The 16467-nt window shown below is 36.4% G+C and overlaps 1 protein-coding gene across 4 annotated transcripts in view; it reads right to left on the reverse strand.

Moving 5' to 3' along the window:
- Septin10 (septin 10) overlaps positions 1-16467 on the reverse strand; it is a 56893-nt gene that overhangs the window by 20544 nt on the left and 19882 nt on the right. For all 4 annotated transcript variants that reach the window (XR_015448505.1, XM_004921079.4, XM_087204226.1 and 1 more), the window contains exons 2-5: positions 15798-15866; positions 12864-12981; positions 12295-12490; positions 1469-1655 (exon numbers count right to left, since the gene is read on the reverse strand). Coding sequence is in view for 3 of the 4 variants with exons in the window: in XM_004921079.4 (XP_004921136.2) it covers positions 1469-1655; positions 12295-12490; positions 12864-12981; positions 15798-15866 (570 nt within the window). In the remaining variant the exon portion in view is untranslated. The remainder of the gene's footprint in view (positions 1-1468; positions 1656-12294; positions 12491-12863; positions 12982-15797; positions 15867-16467) is intronic.

Below are 16467 nucleotides of genomic sequence, written 5' to 3' on the forward strand. Positions count from 1 at the left end.
GTTTGCATGTCTATCTGAAGGAGGGAAAAAAACAAATGTTGTCAAAGATGGTTACTTGCTCCATTTGTATAAGATAAAGTAACTTTCTATGTCAAGTAGTCAAGTGACTGGCATTAGGAACAGAAGACAATGATCTGGAGGAGGCCTGGGGACCTAATATTATCCAGTTCCCTATGCAATGCAAGATATTTCTATACCTGCCAAGTGGCTTACGGGTAACAGCTGCCCCTAAAATAATATGTAGTACTGAATATCCATATATTAAGTGCCAAATCAAGTAAGTGAGGTATGTCTCATTTTTTCCTTAAACCTATAAGGTTAGTTGTAACATTCCTGTTTGGTTTGTACAACAGAAAGCTAACGGTAGGATTATGATAAAGAAGTCCCAATTTCAGTTGCTCCTCACCAACAGAATAAAGCAGAAAAGAGTGGTGACCATAAAGTAGGCGCATGATGTAAATGATCTTTTACTGTAACCACAAAACATTTCATTTTTGTTTGAATGAAATTCAATATTGTTATAAAAGTAATACTGTAATGTCTTTCACAGCCTTTGGTAGTGTGTTTTATGCATTTATAGGTAGATGTTACAAGAGTCTGCAGTGTGGAGCATTAGATAAGCACTCAGTCTCTCTTCTGGTTCCTGAGCACCCAGTAAAGGGAACATATCTGTCATACCAGCTTCATCAAGTTTTGCCAAATTTCAGAGACTGTGCCAAAAGTAAGTCAATCTATGTGCTCAGGCTTCACTAACAGGCCTCATACTTTCCATCCCAATTTCTATCAAAAAGTAGAACGTCCCAAAGCCCCTGTATTAAATACTACCTTATACAATGAGTAGGCAGGGTTATGAAAGCTGTATTTCTCACACCAGTAGAGATTATCGGAGATTCTTCATTTAATGTAAGATAATAAATAGACTTTACCTATCTTTTAAACAAGTGTAAGAATCCGAAGTGAGTTAATTAAAAGATATTTTTAAATAGCTCTCTGAATTTATATATAGCTCATTGGCTCAAAACTCCAAAAGTAGGTTTCTTGGTCTGGACTAAATTAAAACACATGTCACTATTACATGGGATGAAATATTGCACCTTGATCTTTGTCAATGAAGTTCTTCTTATTTAAGTGTCACAAAGTAGAATCGGTGTGAAATAAATACTGCATAAACAATGTAGAGAATACCCATGACCTGGCAACCAACTTAATCACTAAAAAAGAAGCTAAAATTTCATTTTAATGTTCATCTTTGCATCTCGTCTTCCACACTGAATTATTCTAGAAAATAAGATATAAACTTATCAGATGTTATAAAGATGCACAGAATAAAAGCTACTGACACACACACACACACACACATATGTATGTATAAAGCTACTATACATACTATACACATCTATCACAAAGATAATTTAATAGTTCACAAACACATTAAAGTCTGATAAGTTGATTCCTTTTCTGCCCCCACCTTGCTGTCCAGGTTCTTCATAGTTAAGAGGTCAAGTGTCTTCAGAGAGTGGCCTGTGGGGGTGATGAAGTAGAGGCACACATGTATGCGAGAATCATGGTAGTTGAAGAGAGAGCGCTTGATCTTCAATTCTTCTTGGAGATAAGCCTCAAACTGAGCATTTATGTAGTCAACGATGGGTTGGTAGCTGAAAAGATCATTATTTAAATATGACAGAACATATATAGGCTACCTTAAGATATCTGTACAACTCTCAAGTTTGAGGTATGTATTTTTACCAATTAATAAGCAGTTGAAATCTATGGTAAACAGATAACTTTAGTGACAAAACATAACACGCAGAACCATCAGCACAACCTACACTTGGAATACTACTGAATTTATGATTCATCCTTGCATCCATTCATGTTAGGTTCTTTTTCTTTTTCTTTGGTACCGGAGATCAAACTTGGGACCTTGTGCTTGCAAGGCAGGTGGCGGAACCACTGAGCTAAATCTCTGGCCTGTTAGGTTCTAACAAAGAAACTGACACTTGCCAGACTGCTCAAAGAAGCTAAGAGTCTAATTTACAACCAAATTAGTACACAGCATATTATTTAACTGAGGAAAGGTATAGTTATCAACTAAAGTCAAAGATTCATCTTGTAATGAAAAGCATTAACATAGTAAAGAGGAAAGACTTATGTGTGTGTATATGTATGTGTATGTATGTGTGTGTGTGTGTGTGTGTGTGTGTGTGTGTGTGTGCAGAAAGTATCTAACAGGTAATGCTGGCATGGTTTTATTTTCAGTTAATTATAAACAAAGGCAAAGTAAATCACAATCTTTGCCCCAAGCCCTTAAATCTTCAGATAATCTATCCCTAGAACACTATCTTTCCTCTGACTGTCTGAGCCATTCATCCTTCAGAATGCAAATTAAATCACAGTGCACATGCAGAGTGTTATATCAGTTAAAGATTGGTTGTGAACACTCCACTTCAATCTAATATGTTAAATCACTGCCAATACAACTTACCTTTATACTCTAACCCTGCTCATTGAACAAATCTGGGCTCCCAGATGAAAATAACAGTGAATAACACCGAGTATCTTGCACCTCAAATTCCCTGGACACTTTTGTAATATTGTCACCCCATAGCAGAGCAGCACCTTGTACAGCTAAGGTACTCAATAAAGTGGACAGAACTGTATTACAAGTTGCCTGACAACTCCAGTCCTTAGGGTCATCACCTCTTTTAAACCTACAGTATGCCCTGTTTTCCCTGTTAAGATAACAATGTGAGGACAATGATAGTATCTTATAATTCGGTGTTTTCTATAAGAACAAGCATAATCTCTTAACATTTCAAAAACTCATTTCATTACCAGAATGACTATGAAAACCTGCAAGTGATCCTAAGGAAACCAGTCTAAACGTGACCCAAAAGAATTCCCTTCCCAAAATAGTAGTAAAAATTAATCTTTACGTGCATGTTTGATGTAAAAATTCCAAGTAAGTTTTTAGTAAAGACTTAAAAAGCTAATAGAACCTATTAAATAACCTAAATAATCACGGATGTTTATCTATCTGAATGCCCTGTTTTATAATTTTCTTTCTTTCTTTTTTTTTTTTGGTACCAGGATTGAACTCAGGAACTTGTGCTTGCGGGGCAAGTGGTGGCACCACTGAGCTAAATCCCTGGCCCCTGTTTTATAATTTTCAAAAGTAAAACTCATAAACATTTTTTCTATGTAACTGGGAATCCTTCCATAGTAATTTCCTCTAGTTTCCACTTCCAGTGAATAATAGACTTATTCTTCCAATAAAAACACCAAAGAGCCCAAAGGTGGTAAGGAGTTATGTAACCAGGACAAAATTGAAGAGAAAGAAGAAACCAGAGAGGGAAGCAGAAAAAGGGAAGCACACTACAATTAAACAGCCAAAGCTAGTCTAATGCCTACTTTTGTAGATAAAGTTTTATTAAGACACAGCCACATTCGTTTATGTATTATTATCTGTGGCTGCTTTCAAAAAGGCTCCATGTCCCACAAACCTTGAAATATTTACTGTCTGGCCCTTTACAGAAAAAGTTCATCAAGGTCTGCATTAAGAGGACCAATTGTAGAGTTCCACCACTCCCAGCCCAGAGGAAGAGGTTTCCAGGCCACCGTTCCACCACTCCCAGCGGAGAGGAAGGAGCTTCCAGGCCACCATTCCACCGCTCCCAGCCCAGAGGAAGGTGCTTCCAGGCCGCCATTCCACTGCTCCCAGCCCAGAGGAAAGAGCTTCTGGGCCGACGCTCCACCACTCCCAGCACAGAGGAGGTGAGCCCCACAGGCACCAACAGCACCAACGCCCCCCCCCATCGAAATGAGAAGACACTTAAACAAGTCTCAAAACCAGACTTCCAGATCACATACCCCAAAGGGAAAGGAGATGGAACACTCTGATACTCAACCACCTGGACTCCCTGAACTGGCAACAAAAGAGAATCTGGAAAAAATGAAATCAGAAATAATTTATCATATAGCAACAGAGATTGTGCCCATAGTTCAAGACATGATTAATAAATCTAGAGAGGACATGGATTAAAAAAAAAAGAGGAGCTGAGGAACATGATGGAATCCCAACATAGGAAACAAATGGAATCCATAAAACAGATACAAACAGATTTCTAGGAGATTAAAAACTCCACTGAAAGTTTACACAGCAGAATTAAGCCAATGTAAGGACAGAATTTCTGATATAGAAGATAAGATTGCAATTAGCGACCAGGAAAAGAAAAACTGCTTCAAAATTGTAAGGGACCATGAGAAATCAATACAGCAGCTGCTAGACAATGCAAAGAAGAATAACATAAGACTGCTTGAAGTCAATGAAGAAACAGGAGAGAATGCAGATGACATAAAAAAACTGATCACAGAAGTAATGGCAGAAAACTTCCCAAGAAGGGGAAAAGAACTTGACACACAGATAAGTGAGGCATATAAGACTCCAACTAGCTGTGATCAAAACAAATCTATACATGGGCATATAAGGGTTAAGATTGCAGAAACCCAACAGAAGAACAAAGTTCTACAAGCAGTTAGAGAAAAGAAACAAACCACATACAAAGGAAAGCCCATCAGAATCACAGCAGACTTCTCAACGCAAACCATCAAGAAGAGCTTGGAGTGACGTATTCCAAGCCCTAAAGGAAAACAGCCTCCAACCCAGATTGATGTACCATGCAAAACTATCTTTCAAAACTGATGGAGAAATAAGATACTTTCATGACAAAGAGCACCTTAGGAAGTTCATGAATACCAAACCAGCATGCCAAAAAATTTTAGACACTATCTTAGGAAAAGACAAAGAGGATCACAACCCCAGGAAGCCCAACAGAATGAATCCATCGGGCGCGACAAGAAATTAAATGTAAAGGGGGAGAATCCAACAAAAAGAAAAAGTCATGACAATGATAACACAATACATATCAGTTATAACAGTCAATGTTAATGGTCTCAATTCACCAATCAAAAGAAACAGACTGGCAGAATGGATCAAGAAACAAAATCCAACAATATGCTGCATACAAGAAACACACTTAGGGCCAGGGATTTAGCTCAGTGGTTCCGCCACCTGCCTCAAAAGCACAAGGTCCTGAGTTCAATCCCCGATACCAAAAAAAAAGAAAAGAAAAGAAACACACTTAATTCAAAAAGAAACTCACAGATTGAAAGTTAAAGGCTGGAAAACAATACTCCATGTGACGGGAACCCAAAAAAAAGCAGGAGTAGCTATCCTCTTTGCAGATCAAGTGGATTTCAAACCAAAAGTGATTAAGAGAGACAAAGAAGGACACTACATTCTTGTAAAGGTAAGAATCCAAGAGGAAGAGATGACAATCATAAACATCTATGCACCAAATGCTAGTGTGCCCAACTATATAAAACAAATACTAATGGACATGCAAAGACATATATGCACGAATACAATAGTACTGGGGGACCTCAATATCCCACTGTCACAAATAGATAGATCAAATAGACAAAAAATAAGTAATGAAATACTAGAACTCAATCAAACTTTTGAACAGATGTTTAAAGAGTGTTCCACTCCACAAAATCAGAATACACATTCTTTTCAGCTCCACATGGGTCTTTCTCAAAAATAGACCACATACTCACACATAGAATGTGTTTAAGTAAGTGCAAAGGAATTGAAGTTATCCCCTGTATATTATCAGACCATAGTGCAATGAAAATGGAGATCCATAGCAAAAGAAACTCAAAAAATTTCATAAACAAGTGGAAATTGAACAACACACTTCTGAATAACCAATGGGTCACAGAGGAAATTAAAGAAGAAATCAGACAGTTCCTTCAATTAAATGACAATGACAATACAACATATCAGAATCTATGGGACACAATGAAAGCAGTCTTATCAGGGAAATTCATAGTAGTGAATACTCACATTAGGAAAACAGAGTGAGCCCAATTAAACAACCTGATGCTGAACGTCAGCTTCTGGAAAAAGAAGAGCAGGACAAACCCAAAGCTCATACAAGGGAGTAAATTATAAAGATCAGAGCAGAAATCAATTCAATGGAGACTAAGAGAACAATACAAAAAATTAATGAATCAAAGAGTTGGTTCTTTGAAAGAATCAACAAAATTGACAAACCCTTAGCCAACCTTATCAGAAAATGGAAAGGCCCAAATTCATGCAATTAGGAATGAAAAGGGTAAAATTACAACAGACCCAGCAGAAATACAGAGGATCATCAATACCTACTTCCAGAACCTGTACGCCAATAAGATGGAAAACAGAGAAATGGACAGATTCCTAGATACATATGAATTACCAAAGTTGAACAAAAAAGACCTAAAAATTCTGAACAACCCAATATCAATCAATGAAATTGAAAACCTAATTAAAAACTTACCAAATAAGAAAAGCCCAGGTCCTGATGGCTTTAGTACTGAATTCTACAAGACATTTAGAGAGGAACTACTGCCACTACTCTTTAAACTCTTCAATGAAATTGAAAGGGAAGCAATACTCCCAAATTCATTCCTGGAAGCAAGCATCACCTTGATCCCCAAAGCAGAGAAAGACCCTACCGAAAAAGAGAACTATAGGCCAATCTCACTAATGAACATAGATGCAAAAATCCTTAACAAGATTCTGGCAAATAGAATGCAGAAGATCATCAAGAAGATCATACACCCTGATCAAGTGGGATTCATCCCAGGGATGCAGGGATGGTTCAACATACGCAAATCAATCAATGTAATACACTATATCAATAGAGCCAAGGACAAAAACCATATGATCATCTCAATAGATGCAGAAAAAGCATTTGACAAAATCCAACATGCATTTATGATAAAAACCCTACAAAAAATTGGAATAGACAATCTCTACCTCAATCTGACAAAAGCCATCTATGAAAAACCAACAGCCAATATCATACTAAATGGTCAAAACCTGAAATCCTTCACACTAAAATCAGAAACAAGACAAGGATGTCCACTATCACCACTCTTGTTCAATATAGTTCTGGAAACATTAGCCACGGCAATTGGACAAGAGAAAGCAATAAAAGGAATAAAGTTAGGAGGAAATGAAGAAGTCAAATTGTCATTATTTACAGATGACATGATACTCTATATAGAAGACCCCAAGAACTCCACCAAAAGTCTTCTAGACTTAATAACCAAATTCAGTAGAACAGCTAGATACAAGGTCAACACACAAAAATCAATAACTTTCCTCTACATGAACAACAGACTCACTGAAACAGAAATAGGACAAACAATTCCTTTCACAATAGCATCCAAAAAACTGAAATACCTAGGAATCAACCTAACAAAGGAAATCAAAGCCCTTTTCCTTGAAAACTATAGCACTCTGAAAATAGAGATTGAAGATGATATCAGAAAATGGAAAGAAATCCCTTGCTCCTGGGTAGGAAGAATTAATATAGTGAAAATGGCCATACTCCCAAAACTACTATATAGATTCAATGCAATCCCAATTGAAATCCCAGCAGCATACTTCATGAACCTTGAGAAAATAATCCAAAAATTCATTTGGAACAAGAAGAGACCAAGAAGAGCAAAAGGAATTCTAGGTAATAGAGACATGGCAGGGGGTATCACAATCCCCAACTTGAAAGTATACTACAAAGCTACTGTGATAAAAACAGCATGGTACTGGCAAAGAAACAGACTGAGGACCAGTGGAACAGATTAGAAGACGTAGAAACAACTCCAGACACACTCAGTCATCTCATCTTCAATAAAGGAGCCAAACACCCTCACTGGAGGAAAGATAGCCTCTTTAATAAATGGTGCAGGAAAAATTGGCTTTCAACTTGCCAAAGATTAATCTAGACCTATATCTCTCACCGTGAACTAAACTAAAGTCAAAATGGATTAAAAAGCTAAATGTTAAGATAGAAACGCTGAATTGCCTGGAACAGAGGTTAGGTAGAACTCTTTTTTTTTTTGGTACCAGGGATCGAACTCGGGTCCTTAGCTCGTGAGGCAGGTGGTGGAACCACTGAGCTAAATCCCTGGCCCTAGGTAGAGTTCTTGAAGACATTGGTGTAGGAAAAGACTTTATGAACAAAACCTCAGTTGGCCGTGAATTAGCACAAACAATCAACAAGTAGGATCTCTTATTAAAAAGATTCTGCACAGCAAGAGAAACCACCAGCAGTGTGAAGAGACGACCCACAATGTGGGAAAAAATCTTCACCTGCTCTTCCTCAGACACAGGTCTACTATCTCGAATCTATAAAGAACTTAAAACAATCAGACCTTCCAAATTTAAAGACCCCATCCAAAAATGGGCATCTGAAATGAACAGACATCTCTCAGACAAAGTAGATATAGCAAATAAACATATGAAAAAATGTTCAACATCACTGGTCATTTGAGAGATGCCAATGAAAATAATGCTGAGATTCCACTTCACTCCAGAAAGAATGGCTGCTATCATGAAATCAACCAATAACAAATGCTGCCGGGGTTGTGGGGAAAGAGAAATCCTTCTCCACTGCTGGTGGGAATGTAGACTGGTGCAATCACTGTGGAAATCAGTATGGAGATACCTCAAAGAACTAGGACTGGAAGTCCCATTTGACCCCGCTATTCCACTGCTGGGGATCTTCCCCAAAGAATTAAAAGAATCATACCACAGTGATATATGTGCACCCATGTTCATAGTAGCACAATTTGTAATAGCTAAAACTTGGAAGGAATCCAAATACCCATCAACTAGAGACTGGATAAAGAAAATGTGGTTTTTTAAATAAAATGGAGTACTACTCAGCCATAAAAAATGAGAAATTAGAGACATTTATAGCTAAATGGATGCACATTGAGGCTATACTCTTAAGTGAAATAAATAGGACACACATGTGTAAATACCCAATAGTTTCTCTAGTGTGAGAAACTGAAAGTGTAAATAAGGACTACAAGGTATAATAGATAATGTGAAATAGGAAGAAAAGGGGCAAAGGGGAAGGGGAAATGGGAGGGGTGGGGAAAGGAAAGAAGGGAATGGAATTAATATGAGAAAATGAAAAAATGGAAACAAAGTCTTTGTAAATAGGGAGGGATGGAGGGATTGAAGGGAGGGCAGGGGAAATAAGAACCAAGAGAGATTATGTAAAGGTGCAAATTTCCAATAATAAATGTCATTATATTGTATACCTCAAATATACCAATAAAATTTTTTTTTAAATGGAAAAAAAAAGAGCACCAATTCTACTTTTGTCCTGAGATAATTTATCATTCTAGTGAAAAGACTTTTCTTCTACAGGACCAACAGGGCAAGAAGGAAGAAAGCAAAGGCCACAGCCACACAAATGGGATTCTCCCTCTCCATAGTGAGCTAAGATCCCAAAAGCCTACACTTTCATGGTAAGGATGAACCAGAAATAATGTAAAACTGTTAATACCTCCTCTCTCCCCAAGGACTCACAAGACGGGACAGGCATGGAGTTGTCTGTTGTCTTAGTGTATTGTCTCTTTACTCTCTTCCCAGCTAGAACGGCCCTTGCATAGGGAAATGGTGATTTGAGGCAGTATGAAGATAAACTTTGAATACAGTCTTTTTTTCATTTTTACAAAGTGTCCCACGTGTTTTGGAGGAGTGGCAAGGTTCTGGACCTGAGCAACCAACCAGTAACATTGGCATAAAATGAAGTAAGGAAAAGGAAAGAAAAAAAAAAAAGAAAGAAAAGAAACAACACACCCCTGGAGCTAGTGGCCAGTGTCAGCCTTGCACATATAGTACATGTAAGTCCTCTGATTCTGGGAACTGCAAGCCATGAAGGAGGTCTGGAATCTACCGTATCTAGATCTCTTTAGGGATCTCTATGTCCAGGTCCTAGCATAAGCAAATCTAAATTTGTTCAAAGGCAGACATCTTCACCTTAGATCTCAAAGTATCCTAGCAAATAATTTTCAAAGATCATGAGAGCTATAATAAAAAATAACCAAGCACATGACAATGGACAATAAATAACCAAAATGATAAAGCATCCACCTTTAATAATAATAAAATAAAATGAAAACTTGAATATAGATACTGGGAACAGGAAACTAATAAAAAATGATCCTGCAAGTAGGACAATAAATCACACAGAATGCACAGATTTGAAAAATAAAGTAACCGAAATGGGAAATGCAATGAGTAGATTAGACCAAGTTAAAGAGAGAATTAACAACTGGAAAAAGATCAAAATTAATTATTCAGAATGCAACAGACATGTGTAAAACAAAGGATAAAAAAATGAGATCATAAGTGGACTGGAGGTATAGCTCAGTGGTATACTCCATGGTTATTAGCATGTGCAAGGCGCTGGGTTGGACCCTGAGCACCAAGCAAAAGTAAAAGGAACCACAATGTCTCCATAAAGAAAAACAACTCATAAAAAGTACTTGTCTATTCATATGTTTTTTAAAAATATAATTTTTGCTAGCAAAATAAAAGAATTTTCTTATTCTACCTAAATAAACCCAAAGCCAAAAACAATTAAAAACAAAGCAAGCATGATATATGGAAAAAGTAAAGATTTACCTTTGGGATGAGGACAGGGCAAAGATACTCCCATCAAAATAGACTATTCAACATAGTATGGAAGTCCTCCACACTACAGTCCAGCATAAAAAATGGAAAATGAAGCCTGTGTCCACCATAATGGAATACCTAGCACTGGACTTAATCCTAGATACCTGGAAAAATCCAATAGGACCTATACAACTGTGATCACTGAGAAGGGAAATGCAGGAGGGGAACCCTATGATTTCTTTGGCTTCCAATGTGAAGAAAAATTTCCTGGGCAGAGTGCAAAGAGAGACAATAAGAGCGTGATGGACTTATGAGTTACAGGGGACAAGGATGGCTGGACTCTGTAGACAGGACACTGGAGAGAAAGAAGCTGCATAGGTGGAAAGCTTTGCAGATCTGGAATGGGCCCCTTAAGCTGTGGTCAGGCACTGACCTGCAGGATCATAGTCACGGCCAGTTCCTAAGTTAGAGGTGTGCTGGTGGTCACAGAATATATATTTATCAAAACTCATTAGACAAACACCTAAGATCAGTGAGATCTAAAGCCAGGTATGGTAGCACATGCCTATAATCCCAATAAGAACTGAAAAAGTCTGGGAAAATGCCTAACTCACAGCAATGGTTCCTCTGAGGACAGAGATAAGCCTGGGTCTGAGGGGACAGCTAAAGTGGATCCCAAGTAGTCTGAACTAGGTGGCATTTTCATCTCATAATATCTCTGTATATTACTTTGTTAACTGACAGAAAACAGTCTAGTAAATAAATTAATGGGGAAAAGCAAGTTAAAATTTATTTTAAGGATACACTTACCCAGTTACATCTATTATGGATGTTACTCCACAATACAATAAAATCTACTCAGCAGGTCAAGCATACTGACTCTATGTTTAAGTTCCCTTAAAAATATTTTCATTGGCATGTACTAATTAGCTCTAAGTTGATATTCATCTTATAAGTACTAATAATATTTAAAGTAAGGTCTTACAGGCCTTTGCCCCTTCCACTAATCTGTTCTTTCCAGAAGGTGTAAATAAATCATTTATTCATTATTTAAGGCAGAACACAGTACTAAAAACCCATGGTCTTATATCACATAGTCAATTTATGCAAAATATTTTCCCACTATAAAACTGCTTATAATAATGAAAATATATACTTTCAAAAAGGAAAAAGAACCAAGCTACTACTTTACACCAATCCATTTCCCCTTTTCTTTCATACTTTAAATCTGATATAGAAATGAAAATCTTTATAATACTACAGGAGAAATATAGAAAAGAAATAATGACAAGATAAAATATAAATTAAAATTTCACTATCAAAACTTTCCTACAATGCTTAATAATATAAGTGGACATTTTAGTCAGAATTTAGCCAAAAAAAAATTCATGTACCATGTATTTGGACACTGCATATATTTGTCCTTGTATCTTGTATTATTTTTTCATTCTGCCTGAATTCAGTACTGATCACAGAATATATAATGAATATTAGAAAATAATTAAAACTTTTTGCTACAATACACAGTTGAATATGATTAAAATTATTTCAAAGAAATTAGACAACTGGACACAAAAATTTCAATGTGTTAATAAGAACAAAACACTGCTTAATTGTTAAAAATAATGTCTGGGAGGAAAGGTAGGCATTACCTTAAGGAATTCAGACCACATCTCAAAGGGCAAAAAGCCAAATAAATAACTTGATCCTAAAATAAGAGAACTTGTTTTATTATATTTTATCTTATTTTATTACAAGAAAAAAACACATACCTTTCTTCTTTATTTATTTGGTCACCAAATCCCACTGTATTCACAATGGTCAATTTTAACCGTACATTACTTTCCTGGAGTTCATATGTCTGAGCTTTAAGTTTAACATCTGGGCAAAAATGTGAGCATTCATGTTCTTCAAAATTAGTATTAAACAATGTATTAATCAGTGTTGATTTTCCAATTCCAGTTTCTCCTGAAAGAAACAAAGGCATCATCTTCACAAGTGTATAGGGTGACTAAGAAGAACTGTAACTGCAAACTCCTAGAGTAGTTTGAAGGATTCCAAATATTTCAAATATCAGGTTGTTTTAATGCTAAGGTTGTTCTTAAATCATTAACAGACCAGAGAAATGCTAAGTTATTCAGAACTCAAGAGCATTTAAATGTTTACAAAACAAATAAAAGATTTAAAGCTTAAAAGAAAACCTAACAGAATTTAAACAACTGAGAAAATCTCTGGGGCCATGATCTCAAATTGATAACATGAGCATCAAATTACTCCTACAGAGAATAAGGGAATGCAAGGCCCTTGAGGGAAACACTCAGGAGGGGTTGCTGGCACTCACCCACACAGAGAATGTTGAAACAGAAGCCTTGCTGAATGGATCTACTGACAAGCTGATCAGGCAAACTCTCAAAACCAACATGGCCACACATAGTCAAGGAACGAATAGTTTCTCTTTTCTGAAGGAAAACAAAAATGACAGCAACATTTAAAATAACTTGACTGAAACATGACATGGTGCACTTGCAAAGATAAGTATAATTTATGAAAGGAATTAGAGATTCACTATCCCTTACCTGGGACACAAGTGATTAAGTAAATTTGTGAGAATTCATTTAGACACTCAAAACACATTCCTAGTCTCCTTTAAGCAGCAAGAGTCCAGCACAATTCTAACATTAAAACGTTTGGTTTCCCAAAACAGGAAAATGTCCAAATAAACTACAGCATATACACTCATAAAATGGAGAACTTAAAGTCATTAAATATGATCAACTACTATTTTAAAAGACAGAAAGCTATAGCTAGTAAATAAATAGTGGAAATAAAATCAAATGATAAAAGTATTGATCCTAAAGAAGGCAGGAATGAAGAAAATGAAAAAGCAAATGGGACACACAGATAGTACACTATTAAAAAAACAAACTAAAAGTAAATAAAACAAAAACATTAGTCACTAAAGAAATGTGAATGGGAACTATAAAATATCAGTGAACATGCAATAAAATGGCTAAAATTTAAAAGCTAACAGTGTGAAGATAATGAAGAACTGGAATGCTGACAAATGTACTGGTGTAAATATGTGACGTGCAGCAACTTTAGAAAACTGTTAGCGTCTTACAAAGCTAAACACACTGCTATACAGTGAAAAAGTCCAACTTAGAGGTACCCAACGTAAGCTGAAACATTAACCATACAAGAACTTGTTCATACCAATTTTATTCCTTAAAAAACTGTAAACAACACAAATAGCTAATAAATAAGTAGAAAAACAAATTATAGTACCCTGTAGGATGGAATATTAAACTACTGACACATGCCAAGATATGTATGAATCTCAAAAACTAAGAATCCAGGGCCAGGATTTAGCTCAGTGGTTTCGCCGCCTGCTGCGCAAGAGCAAGGACCTGAGTTTGATCCCCGGTACAAAAAAAAAAACAAAAACAAAAACTAAGAATCCAAGCAGTTCTTTATTTACTATGATTCTAATAAAAGTAAATGTGTGTACATAATCATATATGCATATATCCTTACAAATACAGTCTATGAATATGGAATGAGACATCTCACAGGATAGTGACAAACTAATGAGAGTGGTTACCATTAGGCAGTAGACTTGGAGCTTAGGTGAGGAAGAATTGCTTTTTACTGTATATAGTAGGCAGGCAGAACTGAGATAGGGTCCAAACCTGATGGCACCTGGTGCACAAACAATTTCAGTTACTGAATAAAAAAGAAATCTAAGTGCAGCTGAGAACAGATTGAAAATATGATTAAGATGTGAACTCAGGAACCTGAGAAAGAGAGGCCAACTGGGTGGTCCTGACCTACTAGAGTGAGCCCTTACCAGACCTATGCATATCCAGGCCTAAAAGATCTGAAGCATGAAGGGAACTCAAGGGTAGTTTGCCCTGGCTGGCTTCTAGGAGGGACAGCCACGAGACAAGGGGCCAGAAATGGTCTCTAAGTGCTGATGATATCAAAGTCTGCAAGTAGCTGGATTCTGCCAATAACCTGAAAGAGCCTGGAAAGGGAGACCCACATAAGAAGCCAGGCAGCTGACACCATGGGCATGATAATGAGAGGAGAACCTATGGGCCATGCCCGACTTTCTGACCTGCATAACTGGGAGACAATAAAAAGTCAACTGTTTAAAACAGCTAAGTTCACAATAATGCGTCGTGCAGCAACACGAAGTTGGTACACTACATTCTCTTTAATGCCCTCTGATTCTCTCAGTCATGTAAGCATGATGTTATTATTTTTTACAAAAAGTGCATGAATATGTTCAAAATAAGAACATCTGCTAGTTTTTTACATGAAAGCTAAACTAAATGACCCCTAGAATTCCCTGCCTGTGTACAACTACATGTTTTTAATGTCACAGTACCAAAAGAAGCATTTAAAAAATGGAGGTGTGGTCTCCATGACATAATGCAGAAGAGGGGTCAGAGCAAATGAAAACTAAGCCACAGCTACTCCATGGATCTGTCACTAAAGACAGAGGTGACTGACACTAGTCTTGGCAAAGCAATGAGTTAGGAGGGAGATGAGTAACTCAAAAAGTCTGCAAGGTAATAAAGATAGAAGAGATTGTTATTACTAATGATTGACAGGAAAGGATGGCAGTCTGTTAGTCAAGTTCAGATTTATCAAAACTGTGGGGACCCTGGCATGTATGGAGGAAGAGGGAGAAACAAGAAACTATAATTATTGGAACACAAAACTAAAAGAAATTATTCAATCTTATTATCATGCTTGTGCTTGCAATTTTGTTTTAACTGACAACATATCTTTCATCAAGTTAAACTTATCCTCTTTTAAAACATAACTTTTGATATGAATTACTAAAACCATCCTTACTACACAGGCAAACTCAAAAGGACTTTGGAAGCATCAGATCTAATCTCATAGCAGGCGGCTTCCTGCATTCTGACACCCCACAGCTCTTTGCTCCTCCCCAGCTTGCAATGTGCTCAGCAAAAATAGTGCTAGTCTTTCCATGGGATGCTGCTTAATGCCAAAAACAGACCCCCCAAAATAAAAGACAAGAAAAGAAAGAGAAAAAGATTGCTTAATGTCAAATAGAATAGGAATATTGTGGACATTCAACAATATACTATTGATGTTTCACTTGAATCAACAGAAAAATTAATTCACATTCAAGGTAAAGTTAAACAAACCCTTTTCTACAAAAGTCTGCAAATCCTCTGAGTTATTTTGAAATCATGGCAATGAAAGAAAAATATATGATCTGCATAAAAGCCATACTTACTCTCTGTTCACTACTGGATACTTGTGAGTCCATAGATGCAATCTTTGATGCCATGTGAGATTGAAACAGCTAGAAAAGAAAAGTCTTTCATAATAAAACAGATAACTTAGCCATAAACCTTTACTTATACAATATATTCAGATTAGAAATGGATTCTAATATTATCATTATCACCAACTTTTGACCTGCCAAATCCATAATATGGATGAAATTGTGGCAATCTTGCTACATAAGTAAATAAAATATAATATTCAACATACACAGTAATATGCTTACACACACAGACACACACACACACACACACACACACACACACTGTAAGAAATCAGTAAACTCCCATTTACAAGGAGGAGGGCAATAAATGCTACTTTTATTTAAAAGACTTGAATACTCTATGAGTCAAGGTGGTACCCAAAATTAGGCATGTTTCACTGAAGCATACCAGGGGAAACAAAAATGTTAAGCATAGTCCAACTATAATAATAGCTGAAAAATTAGGGATTTAAAAATCTGAACAAGTTAATTAACATAAAATAATTATGTTATTCTTAATATTAACATAATTCAATTAACATAAAAATAATTATCATTTACAGAACTTCTATTATATGCCCATCACTATGCTAACTCATAGTACATTTCCTTATTTAATCCTTATTAAACACATCTG

The sequence above is a fragment of the Heterocephalus glaber genome, unplaced genomic scaffold (assembly GCF_053883595.1).
Source record: "Heterocephalus glaber isolate CG9 unplaced genomic scaffold, H.glaber_assembly_v1.0 deba00000470, whole genome shotgun sequence".
NCBI lineage: Eukaryota > Metazoa > Chordata > Mammalia > Rodentia > Bathyergidae > Heterocephalus > Heterocephalus glaber.